We start from the raw sequence: 20,453 nt of genomic DNA, 5'->3' as shown, positions 1-20,453 counted from the left end.
ACCCTTCTTTCAGTTTTTTTCAGCTGCAGTGGTTCGCATAAGCGCACAGGCGTTACGTGGTGAAGCATGCACAATGTATTGCGGAGCACCATACCAGGAAGAGAAAGGTGCCACTGTCACGGGACATGGTATGCATTCCTCAATTATACATCCACAGTCTCCTGTCACAGTAAAATCGCAGACATTGCAAATACTAACTTCACTGGGCAAGCCCCTCTCAACCTATTTCGGATGTAGCTGTGGCGATTTTAGCCCTTGAGGGTAGTGAAAACGAGGGCATTCATTTGCGGTGTACCCATTTTTTTTTTTTGACAACCTCGTGTTCTCTAGGGAGTCTGAAAAAACGTGGCGATAACTGCATCTATCATAGTACAGTAAAAGTTATGAGACAATTTTTTGTTGACATTGTTATATCTGTTAAATCCTTTAAACTGGTGTTCACTACCTTGAGGTTCGGCTGCACATTTCTAGAGACATGTTTTCTTTTTCCAGTTTTTTGCTGCAAGCTCTCCTGCTGCCTTTGTCACTGCTTTAGTGCTCCTACCTTCCATGCATGACAACTCTGTGCCCCAACAACATCAGCGTCTCACACAAACCAATTCATAAGAGGCCATGTGGCCAAAGGCCTCAAAAACATATCTTATCCGAAATCATTCCATAAATACGAATTCTCACCATAAAATAAGAACAAAAACTGTTAAGTGCCACTGACAATGAATAACCTGGCATCTGCAAGTAAGCTCCTGTGGGGATTATTCGACACTTTTTGATGGCTGTAGCTATAAACCATTTTCAACTGTTGATGCGTCCTTACTACACACATAAAGAAGATGCTATGACAAACATGTACGCGTTACACAAAAAACATATGGAAAGCTTCGCCTTTCGAAATGTGGCATGGGGAGAATTCAGAGCCGACTCAAACGTGATGCTATTGCAAAGAAAGTAGCTGCACTCGATGACATCATTCAAGGTGGAAAAGAAACTACAGAAATCTCACAACGAAAATTGCGGTCACTGACCAAGTCAGAAAAGGAACAGTGTGACGTTTCACCACAACTTGTACAGGTTCCATGTTCACAATGCAGTGGATGTAGCACCGTTGTCCAGTTATGTACTCAGTATATGACTTAATGACCGAAATCTACTTGAAAGTGATACCACAAATCAGAGGAGGTACATAACTTGCAACCACCAAACTTCACATCAGTAAAGCAAATGGTCCGAAGTGGAGCCTGCGGAGATGACCACCTGTCAGTACAATACAGTCTAGAAACTGTAGCCATTGGGACCCCAATGAAGGAAATGATTTGCATTACTGCTTCAATTTTCTTCTTTCATTCTAAGACATCCACTTGTTGTGAATACACAGATATAATAAATAATCAACTAAATACAGTTGAATTTCTCACAGGCAAGCTTTACTGTACAAAGTACAACCTCAAACCTTGGGAAAACTAATCCTTCTGCAGTTTCCAGGTTATAACAATGAAAGAAATGCATCACAGGAATAAGTTCATCTGGACAGTTGAAACATATATATATATATACCGTTTTTTTTTTTTTTAGGGTGTAAGACATTGCTTTCTTTCCTGAATTTTTTATGACTGTGTCCTATAGAAATATGCTTCTGAATTTGTAAAAGGAATATGAGCTTGCACAGCCAATATCTGCAATCATTTTCTCTAACAATATGTCTAAAGATGCTGCATGTTGCAAAAACTTTGACCTTTGTAAACCTAATATGGTGTATCAATTTTTATTGGGAAATTTTTCTATTTATTCTCATGCTGCTTTTAATATCTTCATGTACCCACTTCCACACGAACAGTGACAGGCCTGCGTTATATTCAAACAATAACAATAAATGATTTTTCTGAAGTGCAGTCAACCGATCAAGGACGTGTAATGATAAACGACGATGATGAACGTGACAATGACGAGGAGGCCCACCTGCAGCCGCTGGTGCTCCTCGCGCAGCTGTGCCAGTTGCGCCTGGCTCTGGTCGAGCTGTTCCAGGGCCTGCTCCTTCTCGCCCTTGAGTCGGTCGGTGAGCGCGCGCAGCCGCAGGGCCTCCTCCTGCAGGGCACGCTGCTCCTGCTGCAGCGCCCGCAGCTGCGTGCCGCACCGCTCCAGCTCCAGGGCGCTCTCCCGCTCCTGGCGACTCTGTTTGTAAAGGTCACGAAAGAACGGCAAGGTGAGTGAGAGACTTGGAGCAGTGAAATTACTAATTGCTCTAATGGGTAATGCAACGAATTATTTGTATAGGGTTGTAATCTAGTAACGTAATTAATCACATCAAGCTCACATCAATCACATCACATCACATCATCCCCGCATCACAGCATCATCACATCAATCACATCAATTTAAGGAAAATTGCTCAATACTTTCCCATTTACTTTTGGCTAAAGTATGTTATGTACGCTTCCCTTGAGACATAAAGAATGACCGAAATGCAACGAGAAATAACAGACATGTCAATCTCAGTGCCAAACCTCAAGCACGGGAAGTTAATCTAATATTTCAATGCGTATGTGCTGTAAGTAAAGTGCACATGAGTCAGAGCATGAATGATAAACTTTTGTTGAAGCAATGTCCTTAGTTTTCAAAAGTAATGGTACTGTAATGGCCAGGCCTGTGTGAATATTCAGGAGCTTCGAATATTCAAAGGAATATTACAATATTTGGATCTGATTAGACACAAGTTAAGGGGAGACCCTGCTTCTGAAACATGTTTCTTGTTTTTGAGCATATCATCATGAAACTTTCACAGCTTATGTATTTTTATGTGCTGATTTCAAACATGCAATTATTGTTCTAATAGAATATGTAGTTTTGAAACTATTAAATAGTTTTTGTATTGTTAGGAGCAGGCTTTATTTCTAAACTGAGAGTTATCAAGCAAATCAGCCTATCACAATAACCTGGAATCAATGCTGTATGCAATAAGACAAGAATGGATGTTCTAGGCCCATTTGAACAAAAGTTATGGTATGTTGAACATTCCCAGCTTGATCCCAGTTTGACCGAGCTCAACATCGCTCACTTGCCAAGTGTTAAACGTACCATACCTTTTGTTCAAGTGGGCCTAGAACATCCATTCTTGTTTTATTGCATACAGTATTCATTCCGGCTTATTGTGATATGCTGATTTGCTTTATAACTCTTAGAATTTATAAATAAAACTTGCTCCCAACAATATACATGAAATATTTGATATTTTGAAAAGAGCATAGTGTACTAAAAAAATAATTGCATATTTGAAATCAGGACATAAAAATACATAAGCTGCGAAAGTTTCATAAAAATGTAGTCAAAAACAAAGAAATATGTCTCCGAAGCAGGGTCCCCCCTTGAAAGTTTCCATAACTTCGAAGTATTTGAAATGAACGAAGAGATGTTTTACCACATGTAACCCTATTCAGTAAGGGTGTGCGAATATCAGATTTTTCGAATACGAATCGAATACGAATATCCACCTTCGAATATCGAATCGAATATCGAATATCAAAGAAAAAATGTCTCCACAGTAACAATATTTTATTTAACATGTAGCTATTTGAAAAAGAAAAAACATTAACAGCCTGACTGGCAACACAACATACACTGCTATCTCCAGAACACAATGTCCAGGCTAGCACAATGCACATCACAACTCAAGCAAATATCACGGCACAATGAAAGTAATGACTACATGTTATAATGAAGAAATATGAGGTGCTCCACATGATCAGGCAGCAGGCGCTCCCTTGTAACAGGGACACCCCCCCCCCCTGCCACTCAAAAGGCACGCTCGCTTGGAACAGAAGTGGCTGGTATAGGGAGTTACATGGGGCAAAGCTTTGCCAGACTGGGGTATCTGAAGGTGCCTACAGTCCGCCACCAGTCACATAGATCACTGTCTTTCTTCAGAAGTGGTCCCGCATAGTGAACGAGTGGCAGTGCTGCACGTTATGGCCGCATAATATTGAAAATGTACGGTTACATGATCGCCAACAGCGCTGCACGTCGGAGATGCACCAGCAATAATCATACGCATTGGGGCGCTTGTAGCAGGCAGATATCGTGCCTCCGTGTACTTACGATGTGTTTCGCTCCTCTCGGCAACATTTTTAGCTATACGAACGCAGCAGAAATGTGGAAGACGAGTTATTTTAAGCATGATAATCGAATCGCATATTCGAATTTTTCGAATGTTCGAAGTTATCGAATATTCGAAACTTTTCGAATACACGATTTTCGAATCGAATACGAATATTTCGAATGTAATATTCGACGAATATTCGAAACTTTCGAATATTCGCACACCCCTACTATTCAGGGAATATCCTCACTGTCATGAAGCCACACAAGGCTAAGCGTGCGTATTACCTGCCCCTCTATTAAAGGGACACTAAAGGCAAATAACAATTTATGTCAGAGTGAAAGCTCAATGTATGACAACGTCTAAAATGGCAATATTATCAACAGCAGTGCCCTACTTACCGAGAAATTAAGCTAAATGTATCACACGATGAGCACCACGAGCGGGACATTTTGGAAATAATCCCGATGACGTGAGTCCGACTACAATTAATCACTCGTAATCAAACTAGCTGCAATAAAAAAAAACCTTCCGTGCATCAAGAGACGTAATAAAATGCTGCTTGTTCGTTTCTGTTAGATTCATGGAAAAGAAAACCTCTTTGGTGTTGCCATGGGGAATGGCGTGCGTGGTTCAAAGGTTCCGTTTTCGCCGAACTGCGCTTCGCCCGGCCCTCGGATTCGCTCACGCGGTCGCGTCTCAGTGGTAGTTTCGGCATCGCGTGTGTTTTGCACGCTCGTGAAAGTCGCTCTGACAAAGTTCGACAAAATGCCGCATGCATGTGATGTTGCCGGAATTCTGAACGGTGCACACTGCCAGTGCACACCACTGCACAGTAAAGGCAAGCAACGTTGGGCACAGCAACAGTGACGTCAGAAAGATCGCTTTCAGGCAGGGGACTTGAAGTGCTCTAACATGATGCGGACCACTAAAACGTGATTTTATTCCAAAATAAGCACTTCCTTGTCACAAAAGTAGCACTACAAGGTTTCTGAACCGCTATTTCAACGATCAACATCGACTTAATATTTGCCTTTAGTGTCCCTTTCACATATTGTGAAGTTTAAAAGCGCACTATGAGAGTCTGATTTAAAAACATAATGTGTTTCACCACTTACAACTTATGCCCTGCTACTATTCAAATTCTGCTATTATATCAATTCACTTGTAAAGTATTTGACACTAACTACCATTTGTTTTGACTTCACTTTGCACCAAAAAAAAGATTTTCACACAAGCCTAGTAACAAAATTACTTTTGGCCAACTGTTTTTTTATAATGGAAATACATTTCAAGTTTCTCAGAAAGCAAATCAGTAATATAATTCATTACTTTTTAGGAGTAATTTTACCACCTATGGTGAGCAGATACAGACGCAAGAGAACAAGACTGCACGCCCTGCCGCAGTAGCAAATGCACACGAAAATTTCATGAATGTGCAGTTTTACATCAACAAAGAATAAACGCATCTCATGGTTGTTGGGGCTTCACATATCGATAGTGGACGTGCATGACTGAGCCAGGCTTACATTAACCCTTTGCAGTCGGTTGTCGGACCACTACCAACAACGCAACACGACCGCAGTGGCTTGTGATAGGGCACTGCTCGACAAGTTGTTTCGTGGTTGATTCATGTGCGCGTTCTCATTGCATTATGCATCCTCTCTAAATGAGTAAGTAAACTTTTTTTATTTGAGTTTTGTTTTCTTTAGTTTCACACCGGAAGGGACGGAAGGTGGGTAAAGGTTTCGGACTGCAAAGGGTTAACTTACTTGAAGAAATCAAACGCCTAACAGTCATCTCACATACAGGGTGTATGCCAATAGGTATGCCATAAAATGACACGCAGTACAACTTTGTAATATAAGCACCTGCCCTCAGGTCAATAATTAAAAAGTTAATTAACAAGATTTGTTAATTAGTGGCAAAGTATTTCCGCCTCGACGTGGAGTTCATGTGCGAAAACGGCAGGAGCCTTACTGTCTTGAAGGTAAAAAACCTTCAAGACAGTAAAGACATGTTTTACTGTCTTGAAGGTAAAAACCTTCAAGACATGTTGAAGTAGCGCCTGTCCATGTTCATTCTTCCTGTGTCCCTGTCTTGTTTATTTGCGCTTACCGGTTTTTACCTTCAAGTATGAACCAACTCGCCCAGTTACAAGTTTTATTGAGCCTTACTGTCATAGGATTTTTATTAAAAATCTGTATTGTTTAAAAAAAAACACCCTGTATATCTGCACACGTGCCTGAATGAAAGGTGGCACTGCCATGCAGATAAGTTTTCTTTCTAGTACCTTCTTTTCCGCTACAGTGTGCTCTTTCAGTTGGGAGTTGGCATTTGTGTTTACCTTCTTTTGTGATGAACCCCTCACAACTAGCTCAACTTCGTCATTCTCTTAATGATGTCGTACGAAAGAATGGGAGGCTGTCCTTTAACCTCCCAAGAGTCCTTATACCTCGCCTAGTACTGCGCGTTCATTGAATGACTCATCCATTTTTAAATCCTTTCAAACTACACGTTAGTACATTGTAGAGTGACGGGGCAAAAGAACAAACAAAAAACAGCACCTGTAACACACAAACAGGAATACATTATACTAGAAGCAGTATTGCACTCAATAAGTGACTTACATAAGAAATAAGAAACATGAATAACAATGTGTCAACAGAAACATAAACAGGATATTCTTTAGAAAAGCATACACAGCTGAAGCATTCAATAATGGTATTCGATGCCTTTTTGAAAAGAAGGTAGTCTTGGGTGTTAGTTACTGAGGCTTGTAGTTTATTCCATTCATTGGATGGCCGCAGAATTGAAAAATTTTTTGTACTCCAGTATGCATATTGTAACAGTGGCTACAGTATACTGATTCCCAACTTGCATGTGTTGAATACAGGAATTGGTACCTGAAAGGCATATAGTATTCTAAAAAGGAATAACTGGCAACTTTAGGCTGCAGCTGCATTGCAAACACAAATGCAGTCATATTGAATATGACCGTGACATTTGCTATTTTATTTCAATAGCAAAAGGTAAACAACTCTGCAAGGTTCTCAGTGTACGAGGCCAACCTGAAACCACCGTTTGATCTTTGCTTCACAAAGCATGGTGATATTGGAGCATGACTTCCAGCTGCTACGAATCCTGTGAGGACGACAATTTCAACCTCAACAACATTTCTCAGATAAACGAGGAGTGAAGTCAGATGTGGTTGTGTCCAGTTTCAAGGTAAATGTTATTTCCAGTCAATGTAGTTTATTCCATTCATTGGATGGCCGCAGAATTGAAAAATTTTTTGTACTGCAGTATGCATATTGTAACAGTGGCTACAATATAACAGTGGCTACAGTATACTGATTCCCAACTTGCATGTGTTGAATACAGGAATTGGTACCTGAAAGGCATATAGTATTCTAAAAAGGAATAACTGGCAACTTTAGGCTGCAGCTGCATTGCAAACACAAATGCAGTCATATTGAATATGACCGTGACATTTGCTATTTTATTTCAATAGCAAAAGGTAAACAACTCTGCAAGGTTCTCAGTGTACGAGGCCAACCTGAAACCACGGTTTGATCTTTGCTTCACAAAGCATGGCGATATTGGAGCATGACTTCCAGCTGCTACGAATCCTGTGAGCACGACAATTTCAACCTCAACAACATTTCTCAGATAAACGAGGAGTGAAGTCAGATGTGGTTGAGTCCAGTTTCAAGGTAAATGTTATTTCCAGTCAATTTGTGCTCCTCATGAGCTGCAGGCTGGGACAGATTTCTTGTGCGTGTGCGCATGTGTGTTAGTTGCAAGTTAGTGCTTGTGTTTGTCTGTGTAACTGCTTTGTACATTTCGTAGCACTTTAACTTAAAGAGGTTTGGCTTTCACTGCAAAGACATTAACTACTTTTAAACAATCAGATGCCATGTGTTGTTTTTTTCGATTTCTTAGCAGTTAAAAATTTGCCAAACTCCAGCAACATTTTCGATCACGAAGTGGCCGCTGCAAATGCCCGTCAAGTCTATCTTCCCCACATCACCAGTAAGAAGCAAATACGAGCCATGATGTAGGGAGGCACGGCTAACACAGCACACAAGAAAAGAGGGACACAGGAAGACGCGCTACTAGCAAGTGACTTCTTTTATTCAGGAAAACATATTTATAACGCATAAGTCATCCTTTGCTTAATCTGCATGAGGCTGAGGTAGCCTTTCTCAAGCACATGAAATGATTGTGCCAATTGATTGATTGATTGAATAACTTTATTGAAAACAGTCCTGAAGCTCAGGTTTTTAGACCGAGGCGGGCCGCGTCCACGTTGGCACTACAGTCCGAGACGGGTGGCGAGTGCTGGTGCATTTTATCTTCTTATATCAATTCGTTTGGTCTATCGGGTTTAACTGCATTATAAATATATGTTTTCCTGAATAAAAAATGTCAGTTGCTAGTAGCGCGTCGTCCTGTGTTCCTCTTTTCTTGCGTTCCGTGTTAGTTGCGCTTCCCTACGTCATGAATCAACACCAACTCGCCTGACTTTTTAATGTACCTGAGCGAATACAAGAGCTAGCACATTCTTTCCTCACCAGAGCATCCTTGAGCCTCCTCTCCTCCTCGTGTACACGCTCTTCCGACCGGACCTCCAGCTCTCGGATTTGCTCTTCCAGGTTGTGGATCCTGGTATGGAGAGAACGCTGCCATGAATTAATTATTCACCGATACTCAACATTCCTTGATCATGGAACACTTCATGTAGTGAGTGGTACATGCTGTAAGGCAGGGGCGTAGCCAAGGGGGGGGTTGGGGGGGTCAAACCCCCCCCCGAAATTTTTCGGTTTTGCTTGCGTATATATACACGCACACATACAAACGCACGCACGAACATACATGAAGTATGGTTGAACCCCCCCCCCCCCCCCGAACAAAATTTCTGGCTACGCCCCTGCTGTAAGGCTACCGTCAGACTTGGCCCAGACAATGCAAACACATCCCTGTAAGCAGATTAATCCCAACTAGTGTGGGCTGCAAGTATCGAACAGCAAATGCCTCGGAGGGAAGGCACTTTAAAGGGAAACTTAAAGGAACTATATTATGAGCTGTCTTGGAAAGGGAAATTGATAACCACCCATTTGTAGCACGAAGCCACAAGGAAATCCATACAAATTTCTCAGAACGAAAGCTTCTTAGCTAAAAAATTTGTCCTGGCCTGGGTATTGAACCCGGGACCAACGTCTTTCTGCGACAAAGTTTACAGCAACTATGAACTTTCTGAGGAATCCGCATGAATTTCCTTGTGGTTTCGTGCTACAAATAAGTGGTTGTCAATTTCCCTTTCTTAACCCTCTCGCCACCTCGTAGGATTCCGCAGAACAGATTTGCAGAGCTGTATTGGTAATTACCCTTCTACAATTAAAAATGAAAACCACACATCTACGAAATGACGCTTGGTTGGCCAGGAAAGTCAAAGACAGATACATTGGAGACAACACTAAGTTGAAGTCGCCAAAGCAGTTCGTTGTTATGAACATTTTGTTGACTGGTTGGGCCTGGTTGATACTTTTACGAGTACAGATGAACTAGCCATGAACCAAACTCCCAAAGTTTCAAAAATGTTTGGTGAGGTTTTTGGTAGGTTTCTGCGCCAACATCATTCTACCAAAGCAGATCTTCTACAAGCTTTTTTGTAGTACAAGGTTCTAGGCCAGTGTCAAAACTTTAATCAGTAGCCACTGAACTAACCCCGTCTCACCTCCTCATTCCACCATTTCCCAAAACAAAGCGAGACTGCATACAGCATCTGACGATGCCTGCGTTAAATTTCATTTGCTGCTACGTTATATGAACGACAGTGAAAAAGCTTCTTCCATGTTCAAGAGTAAAATGACAGAAAATCAGCGTAATTTGGCAGCCCTCGAGCTTGCATCCGCTGGACTACAGGAGACACAGATTACTGCATAAACTGCATTCTATTTCACATCCCACGTAAATGTGGATGGGAAAACCGCTGCTATCCAATCGAATCTAAACCTCGCTGAAAATAGCGCCGCCACTAAATGCCAAGCGACACCGGTAGACGGAGCGGCACCAGAAAACACTTCAAGCAGACGACGCGGTTGACGAGCGGCACCGCAAAGACGCCACTCGTTATCTCAACTGAAGTAGAACGGCCTTCCTCACGCGCTGATACGACCCACTTACCCGCAACGACAAAAAACAGTGGATCTAAAGAAAGCTCCGTACCTCAACGCAGCCACCACGCCCAGCTGGAGATGTCACAAACGTGCCGGGAGTTTAGGCCTAACGACCACGACACCTCGCGCAGACGACCGCTCGAAGTCTCGTCTCCCACAACAAAACTCGACGCTGAGGCGCCCGTTGAACCTTCGTAGCACGCAAGTTCGATGCGTCCTTGGCACAGAAAGCGCTGCGCACACGCCTCGACGCTTTCACGTCGTCGTCGTCGTTGAAATGCACGCTCACACGGACCGGAATCGAAACCGCTCCCGCCTTCGGGTCGTCTGCGTGGCAAGCACTAGCAGACGACCGCGCGAGCCAGCCCGCTTCAGAGCCACTGCGGTCTGTCGCCGTGCTGGCTGCTGCCACGCGAGAGAGGCCTAGCCAGCTGCTCGACGGGGGTCGATGTAAAAAACGAAAACAAGAACGTTGCCCCGGGAAACGCCAGCTCCCACGAGCGAGGTCGGCGTCGACAAAAGAACTGCGCCGACCTCCTCGCTCCGTAGTCGGGGGCGCCCGCTCCGTGCCCGCTTTTCGCCTCTTTTCATTATCTTGTTCTTTTTACAACTACCCCTCGACTGTTCTGCGAACTCCAACTGGTTTCGATTCGCCCGCTCTCGTCATGCGAGGGCGAACGGGTTCGCAGGCAAAAAATACGAACGGACAGGTAAAAGAAGAGGTGGCGCGGTGGTTTCCTCGCACGCTTTCTTGGCGCGGGCGGTTTGTTTCGCGTATCCGTTTTTGTTTAGTTTTTTTATCCGGTCGCCCGCGTTGACTGGCTGACTGGCACCCGCTTGTGACGTCACCGACAGTACCGCATGTACGCATGCGCGCCAGTCGTCCCGCTCGAGAGCAGACGACGCGCCTAGCAGACGACGCGGAACGGACACGAGTGCCGCGGAAGAGCGCTACGATTCCGAGAAGACGGCAAAGGCGTTGTGCAGAGGCGGCACGCGGTAATAACGTCGGCAATTTGGCCCCGAGATGAATGAATGGCCTCCGGCAGTGATTCGAACAATACCGTTCCTTCCTTGCCAGTCTGTCGCAACACGTCTCATTCTGAAGAGAAAGATAGCGGCGCCTCGTAAAATGAGTCATTTCCTTCAGGGTGGCACTTTCGCGCATTTCGAGAAGGCCGGTACTTTGCACCAGGGTGTCGGAACGAAATGTTTTTCGTTTCGGTTTTAGTTTCGTTCCACCACAAAAAGTTCCGTTTCGTTTCTGTTCCGGAACGAAAAAAAAAAAAATGTTCCGTAACGGTTCGTAACGGTTTTCTTTTTTGTATACAAAAGTTTGAAGTAACGGTAATCATAAAAAACATTGGATGTGCGATGTAGTTACTTGCCCTCCTCTTAAGAAAGTGGGACAAGGGTAAAACACGTTCTTCAGAGGAGTGGGAGTAACTGTAGCACGAATTCCTACCAACTTTCACAAAGCAGTATTAATTTCAAAGTCATAGTACTTATTTATTTTCTCAAAAGACAAATACAATTTTTTTTTAGTGGGCTCTGTGCTTTGTGTCAAGCGAGTGAGCACGATCTCAGAAGCAGCACGTCACTGAATGTACTCTCTGATGACCGAGACCGCTGTTCTGATAAAAGTATCGCCAGGCCTGCGCGGAACACGCAGCACAGTCACAGCGAAAGCTGGAAGAGCGGACTTTGTAGAACCCGTTGTAGATTCTCTTGGGGCAACTAATACAAGTACACATGCAAGGTACCCACTACGCCATAAATCATCGTAATTTTTCTCAAGTAGCGAAGTTCCCACTATGCAATTTTTCGTCATTTTTCAGAGAATCGTGGTACCCGCTACACATCTGTAACTTTGTGCTGTGGCTGATGACGATGAGGAATTATGGCTGAGCACTTTGCAGTGGGTGGGAAGCAGTGTTGCGGAATGGGAGCCTCCATACTATTCCTGTTCCATTCCGGGGAATTAGGACTTGCCGCTATTCCATTCCTTTCAATTCCTCGGAAAGAAAAAAGTTATCCCATTCCCACTCCGGGAATGGCCGGGCAGTTGAACTCCATTCCTGTAATTCCTCAAAGTAGGAAGGGCATCTTGATAGTTTTATCGAGTTAAGAATGAACGCCCCATAAAGCTGATGCTATCAGATGCATTAAGAACTGCAAAAGTTCGCAAAACACGTTACCAAGGTCGAGGGATAGTAGCTTGGTGATATCTCGTGCAGTACAACCACTGTACTAATTCCCATAGGGGCAGTTCTTCCACTACCTATAGTATTTGCATGGTCAGCATGTTTTAACGAATAGTGATATTTTAATAATGTTTAAGCTTAAATGTGGTAATGCTAAAATGACACCATAGCGTATTTTTATGCTGAAAAAAAGTAGTATTCAAGAAGACTAAGCAGTTTTACCACGCGTCTGGAGCGGTCGTGAATATGGAGAAAACTAAGATTTGGCTAATGGGGAACAAAACCCTCTAGATCTGCTGGTATTAGTTCTAACAGTGCACCGCTCGGGCACCTCGTGCCTTTGCATCGAACCAACGCGCAGGGGTAGTTTGTTTCTCCCTTCAGTACCTGCTGGGATAATGCATTTGTTTGTACACTAACTTACGCCTCTGTTTGCAGTAGGCCCGTTGCTTATAAATGTACTGTGCTTGTAATCAGCCAAGCCATTTTAAAAATACTGCTTTATTGTTAAATTCGAGGCTGACTTATTAATGTTTGAAGTTTGAAAAACAGCAGGTAGACGAAACCGTGCTCTATTTTCGTAAAAAGACGTAATTCCATTCCCATTCCATTGCGTGTAAAAGGCGCTTAATTCCATTCCCATTCCATTCCTCCGAGCGTGTCCCCATTCCATTCCGGGATCGCGAAAATGTGGAATGATTCCGGAGTCATTCCAATTCAGGAGTGGCAACTCCACAACACTGGTGGGAAGCATTAAACCACACACTCTTTGCGCTATTAGCATTGTGTGATGGCTGGTTGTTATTTTACTCTTCTGCCACGCTATATTACATATTTAACACGATTCCTTGCCCGACATGACGCCTGTATAGAGTATCTTTGCGAAGGAGTTACAAGCACCAGCGTGGCATTGTGGTGAAAGACCCTACTGCCACGCACAGGGCGCGGGTTAAAATCCCATCCGACCCTAGAAATTTGTTCCTCGTTCATTTTTTTTTCTTATTTCACGCGATAACAGTCACGGACACCTGCGGCGGCGGACAACTATGGCGCAAAAATCGGCTGTTGTGATCGCATAATAGCTTTCGCTGTAACAAACTTCAGCGCCGACAATGCCCTCTCCACTTTGGCCTGCGTTACAGGTGTGCAAAAGTCCACTTGCGTTAATATAGACATCTCTGGTTGCCACTGTTTTCGTTTTTCGCACAATTTCAACATATCTTTGCTTTGGAATTCCTGCCTGAGGTACGCGCTAATACTGTACCCTGAGATATGCTCACATTGCACGAGCTCAGTTGTTCCGGATCGCCAAGTTTTCTCGTGAACCGAAAAACCGTTGAAAAAATTTCGGTTTCACTCCGGAACGAAATAATAGATAAAGTTTCGGTTACGTTTTCGTCGCGGTCAAAAATATCGTTTTTTTTTTCGTTTTTCGTTTTCGGTTTTCGTTCCGTTCCGACACCCTGCTTTGCACATCAAAGCGGGCTTGATTACAAACCACGAAAAAAAATTATAATTCAGAGCCTTTCCACTACTGTGAATATGGATCAAGCCAGCGAAACTGACTATGGTAGGTCTGGCGTAGTGAATGTTGTTACAGTGAATTTATGTATTATCACTATTGACCATACTGAGCAAATAATAAGGCATACACTCCAAGATCCCGCTGTTTGTCCTGCGCATAGCGCATGTTTCTCTCACCAACGGCGGTCTCAAAATGAAATCCCGCAGTACATAAGAAACCCCGTTGTTCATAAAATACTAAAATGTCATGACGTTTGTTTCTTATACAAGGGGTCTTGTCTTTGAGGCAGAATTTTTCACGTCATTTCGCCATGTGGGCGAAATCATACGCCTTTGTGTTTATTTTTACGCCGTGTCCATTTTTTCGACACACAAACGCTGGATTAGTCGAGTTAATCGGTTCGCCGAAAATTGTTGTTCTACGCGTATTTTGTCCGCGGACGCGACCCACCAGAACCTAGCGATACACAGCGTCACAGGGCACCGCTCTGCGGCCCACGCTCCCGCTTCTGTTCTTTAGTACGCCCGGCACTTTGCGTATCGCAATTTTTGAGTTGCGCTCGAGCCTGGCTCGTGCCCCGTACGTACCATGCACTCTGAACTAATGTCTCTAGAAATGGTTCTAGAAACGTTGCTTTGAACTAGGGTAATTACGTTCTACAGAAGAAACCAACCAAAATTTTAAAATTCGAAAGAATTTCGTTCTACAGCAAAAGCTGCTTTGTGTACACGTGATTTTGTACTTTATGTGTTCACCCAGAAAAGAGAAAAGATTCAGGAAGCACGCTGGTGCGTCTCCTTCACGCAATTTAGAGCTAACAGGACAACACAAGGCAGCGTCACGTTCCCGCCACATTTTACGATAAGGAAAACGCTATGTTATCCTCTAATCCCGCCATGCTGTCATATTCGCCGTCTTGTTGGCTCTGATTAGCCCACAAGCCCGCTACCGACTCTGGTTGACAGCCGCCATTACAATATTCGACAGTATGGCAGAATTTACGTCAAGACAAGTGCTCCCAGCCAAACCGACCACTCGCATGAGCACAGTGAACCGTTCCATAGTATGCAATTACGGTCACCGTCACCACCATCAGCCTCACTCCGCCCACTACAGGGCAAAGGCCTCTCCCATGTTTGGCCAATCAACCCGGTCCCGTGCTTGCTGCTGCCACGTTATGCCCGCAAACTTCTTAATCCCATCTGCCCGCCTAACTCTCTGCCTCCCCCTGGCGCGCTTGCCTTGTCTTCAAATCTAGTCTGCCACTATACTTAGACCATAGGCTAGCATAACTTTAGCTCACTCGTGGAGACGGGACGTGTACCTGTGCACGAGGGTGGCGTTCTCCTGCTTGACGCGCCGGTAGAGGTCGCCGTTGGAGGCCAGGGACTCGCTGAGCGCAGCCACCTGGCTCTGCAGCTGGTGCACCTGGTCGCCCAGCTCGTCCACGCACTGCTGTCGCCTCTCCTCTTCCTCCTGGTTGTGGTGGTGGTGGTTGGAGGACGAGACGCCCAGCGGGAGCAGGTCCTCGGCCTCGAAGCTGCCCCGCCGGGGACCCTCGGGCACCAGGAGACCACTCGGCCTGCTCCCCCAACGCACAAGTGTTTCAACCACTCGCGCAAACCCGTGATTCCCCGAGCTGCAACACCTAAACCTTCTCTCTCTGTCTTATGTAAGATCGATCATCGCAGTAAACCTGCGCGTTATTTCCTATGTGTACCCAGAAGCCTACCGCATGTAAGCAGTGATCACGTATACGTTATATGTGCTGCAACAGGGTGCCCGTGGTCCGAAGCCAGCACGGCGGCGACGCCAAACTGGCTGACGATATGCGTCCCAGTAATCGAAACAATGTTTGTTTTTATCTTGGCGCCACCGAGCAGGGTGCGGGCCACGCTGCAGCTCATACTTAAAGGGACACTAAAGGCAAATGTTAAGTCGACGTTGATTGTTGAAATAACGGTCCAGAAACCTCGTAGTGCTACTTTTGTACCAAGGAAGTGCTTATATTGAAATCAAATCACGTTTTAGTGGTCCGCATCGCGTTAGCGCACTTCAAATCACCCGCCTGAAAGCGGTGTTTCTCACGTCACTGCTGCCGTGCCCAACGTTGCCCGCCTTTACTGCGCGGCGACGTGCACTGGCGGCGTGTGCCATTCGGGCATCCGACAACATCACATGCATGCGGCATTTTGTCGAACTTTCTGTCAGAGCGACTTTCACGAGCTCGCAAAACACACGCGGCAGTTCGCGATACCGAAACTACCACTGAGACGCGACCGCGTGAGCGAAGCAGGGTGCCGGGCGAAGCGGTTCAGCGAAAACGGAACCTTTGAACCACGCGCGCCGTTCCCCGTGGCAACGCCACAAAGGTTCTTTTTTGCATGAATCAAACAGAAACGAACAAGCAGCATTTCAAAACATCTCTTGATGCATGGAAGGTTCTTTTTTTATTGCAGCTAGTTTGATTACGAGTGATTAATTGTAGTCGAACTCTCCCACGTCATCGGGATGATTTCCAAAATGTGCCGCTCGTGGCGCTCATCGTGTGATATATTTAGCTTAATTTCTCGGAAAGTAGGGTACTGCTGTTGATAATATTGCCATTTGAGACGTTGCCATACATTGAGCTTTCACTGTGAAATAAATTGTTATTTGCCTTTAGTGTCCCTTTAACGCAACTGTACCCGTTCTTTGTGACTCGCGGCGTCCGTCCGTCCCTCCGTTCGTGCCCTGGCACTGTGCCAACTGTGGCCTCTCCCTCTCACACTCTCAGCAATCACGTGATGGCACAGTGGCGCATATATCAACAGTTGCGCGTTGCTGCGTTGCGCAACTGTTGCGCAAGGAGGCGGCGGCGTCCGTCCGTCCGTCAACGCGCAACAGCCAAGAATGAGGATTCTCCCGATACCACGGCATAGTCGGTCGAATGGCCACAGGCTTTCGCGAAACACACTTTGGTATTTACAAAGTGTCCAATTTTTCTTAATGATAGATGTGACGTTGCCAGAAGGACTCATTTATAGCGAACTAGAACCAACTAGTTCACTATAGACTCATTTATCGTTCTTGCATCACTGATGCGTGTTGAAATTGAAATCGTAATTTATTTGTAATCCTGCACACTTACGGATGCTTGCCTGACATATCATCCAAATCTCTCATTAGCAAAATCATGTTTCCTTTTTCTGCTGAATCGTACTAATAAAGTTGCCCATCAGATGCGAACTTCCATGCCATAGAGCAGTCAACCACAAGTCGCGCTTCCACAAATTGTAAGAAGTCATTAAAGATTACGAAACTGGCCAATAAGCACATTTAGCACTCAGGCTCGTCCTGTGCTCTTTGGTTCTACGTGTTCATCTTTCAGCGCGGCATCAACCATGCTGTGGAATATTACTGTTTATATACGGCACACCTAAACGGTGCAGACAGCAGCAGCAGCGTAAACATGCCATTACGATTATCTTCATCGGGACTGCAACAAACAGTCAAGTTCTCATCAGCTGTTATCACATATTGTTGCAGTCTGGCATGTTCACTACACCTTCGCAATGTTTTATATCTTCATAAAATTTATCAATTTTGATACTCTGCAGTTATCAGTTATGTGCGCCTGTATCACGACTCGGTCGGTAACGCAGCAGCGCTGGTAGCGCCGTCTCGTGAAGCTTGCAACCAAGTCGCGTTAGCTTCTGCTTGTGCAAGTTGGTGTTCGCTAAACACAAGAAACACATGCGCTACTCTAGCGCCTGTCTTTCTTTCCTCTCCTTCTGTTTCCTTTTCTTTTTTTTCTTTTTTTTTGTTTTTGAACTTTGCGCTACTACAGTATGTTCAGTCGGTCGCGCTAGACGTGGCCTTTGCGATCGCAATGACGCGTACTGTGAAATCTCGGAGGCCACACGTTAGGATGATTGGGTTGACGTTTCTGACGCTTGACACTATATGTTTCTGTCACTCCTTTCGATAATCACAGAGTGTCGTTGTTGCAATTACGGTAACGCGTGCTCTTTATGAAAACACAGCTTCACGAGATGGTGCGACGTCTACATATTAAAATATGTTTAATGTTTATTCGTCATCGTACTCGTGAAGGAAGCTCCAGGTAAGAGTTGCGCTGCGCAGATGCATCTCGACAAGAAACCGCAGACATATAAGGAACGTTAGCAACGGCCTTCAGCGCAAAGTAACCAGAGAGTAGAAACGAAGAGGAAGGATTGCAAGGGTATAGGCATATCATGCAGCATGTAAACGTTAAACGAACACACAGAACATCGTGTACGTCAACATTGACAGAAATATGTCTGCTTGCGCAAGAGGATTATAGATCAAGGGTATCAAACACGCGGACCTCCCGCTAGCGGCACGGCCCGCACATGACTGTCTTCGTACCATATATTTTTGTTCTTAACAGGTATACGTTCATGAGCTGCACAGACATGACTGGCCCAAACAGTTTTTTTTTTTCGTGAGGCACTCCCTGCGGTCACCATGTGTTAAAACATACCCGGGGAACCGAAACTCCGTATTTCAGAATTGGCGTGCAGATTTCAGTCATCCTGGATATCAGTGTCGACATCTTTCTGGAAACTTGACGTCAAGTTCCGGTCAGAAATGAAAATATGAGATTAGGGAGAGGCCTAATTTTGAACCGCAATGTTAGCTCACGTGTTGCGAAAGTTCTTGCTTTAACTAAACTTCTTAGTTTGCGTATATTATTATTTGAACCACAGAAAATCTTTTTCTTCCCGAATGCGCAAAATAAAACGGGAATATGTTAAAGAATGCTGCACAGGAATATGTTAAAGAACATTGAATAGAGCAGAGAGCTACGTGAAGGAGAAAGAGCGAGGAAGCGTACCTCTGGACGGGACTTGACTTGCGACCAGATCTGGAACAAGAAGGCAGCAGAAAGGACATGCCAGAGTTTACATGCGGGCCGGACACAAAGATACACATATTGCAAGCAACAAGTGCAGCCGCAAAAACAAGAAAGCTGCTCGCGCAACAGGTACAGAGGCACACTGACATTACACGGACTTCGGCCGCGAGGGGGCATGAAGAAGTGCGTTGTCTGCAACCCCCGGCTCGTACTCCGGTCTTTGTGAACGGAGGTTGCTCAGCCACATTTTTTCGAGCCTCCAGCTTCCGTTGTGCTTACGTAGAGCAGACCCAATATCGACAGTTCACGCGGTAACAGTGGAACAATGTAAATACTCCGCGCTTAGTTGCACAGAGTACTTTGAGTTGATTGGCTATGGCTTGGCCACGGCTTGGACACAACCAAACTAACCCAACGTACGAATAGGCCAGGGAAAGCATAGGGTCCACTAATTGTCTATAACTGTAGTGTAGTAATAATAACGTAAATTTACGTTAATGTGGACGAAAAATAACCCTTTCCGTCGGTGGTATCCGAACCCACAACCTTCGAATTAAATCCATCATATGAGCTACGACGGAAGGCGCTTCCCCGTCCACTTCGTTGGGTATTTCTGCACGTGTAATCCCCGGGATTCATTTGGCTGTGTCTAACGGGCCCCTCGAAAAAAATATCCCCCTTCTTCCGTTCAAGGCCGGCTTGGTCACGAGGTGCTCAGTTCGTGTGTTTATGTTCGCGTTTTTTTTTTCTTCCATTAAACTTTATCTGCTGCGTCGTGTGTCCCCTCCGTTTTTTCGCCAACGTTGGTCGCGCTGTTTGCCACGATGAACGTCATGATGAAATTTTGTATTAATGATCTTCATGTCCTGTTGTGTTTGTACGTATTTGCTTTTAAATATGTTTCTTTTGTTTAAAATTTTGTTAAATATCATTGTGCTGCCCAACTGCCACGCTCTTGAAGGAGATTAGCAGTATTGTAAATAAGTAAATAAATAAATACAAACTCACCCACTGTTCCATCCTGCTTAACAGTGTACCGTCGCGCTGAATAGGACATGCAACACGGGAGCGCGTGGCCTCAAGCTCCAACGTCACACATACATGGCTTCCACTAACCCTTATTTCTACAACTAAACACTGTTCTCTCATTTCGATATGATCACAGATAATGAAATGTCATTTACTGGTAAAAATTAGGGCAAGCTGAAGCCATGCGCCACCTTTTAGCTCGTGAAGCCACGCGCTCCCGTGTTGAAGGTCTTAGTGAGCGCGCCCAAACGTCAGTCTTCCTGGAGTCAGCCGTGCAAAATTCTTGTTTGTATTCAATTCTAGAAATCCTATCAATCACGTTCCCAGAGTAGCACATCTTTTTTTTTTCTCTCTCTCTCTTTCATGAATCAACGTTGCATATTTTCTTTCATAAAAGGCCGCGTTCTTTTTTCTTGAACTGCTCCTTCGATCTCATGCTTTTTTTTCTGTTCCTGGCACTCGGTTTATTTTTTTTAATCCTTTTATATTCTAGTATGTTTTATCTCTTTATGTATCTTCTCTTACAACATCTTTCGCTTTTCTT

The 20,453-nt window shown here is 44.6% G+C and overlaps 1 protein-coding gene across 3 annotated transcripts in view; it reads right to left on the bottom strand.

The window, feature by feature from the left end:
• The window catches only part of LOC119399379 (rab11 family-interacting protein 4A), a 274,117-nt gene that overhangs the window by 21,438 nt on the left and 232,226 nt on the right, over positions 1-20,453 (bottom strand). The window contains exons 7-10 of one of the 3 annotated variants that reach the window (XM_049417676.1): positions 18,860-18,889; positions 15,323-15,583; positions 8,665-8,755; positions 1,954-2,166 (exon numbers count right to left, since the gene is read on the bottom strand). In XM_049417676.1, coding sequence (XP_049273633.1) covers positions 1,954-2,166; positions 8,665-8,755; positions 15,323-15,583; positions 18,860-18,889 — 595 coding nt within the window. The remainder of the gene's footprint in view (positions 1-1,953; positions 2,167-8,664; positions 8,756-15,322; positions 15,584-18,859; positions 18,890-20,453) is intronic. The other 2 variants (XM_037666192.2, XM_037666193.2) reach the window with 2 other exon arrangements.

The sequence above is a fragment of the Rhipicephalus sanguineus genome, chromosome 7, assembly GCF_013339695.2.
Source record: "Rhipicephalus sanguineus isolate Rsan-2018 chromosome 7, BIME_Rsan_1.4, whole genome shotgun sequence".
NCBI lineage: Eukaryota > Metazoa > Arthropoda > Arachnida > Ixodida > Ixodidae > Rhipicephalus > Rhipicephalus sanguineus.
The sequence above is the reverse complement of the archived record's forward strand: the minus strand, read 5'-3'. Positions and strand labels throughout refer to the sequence as shown.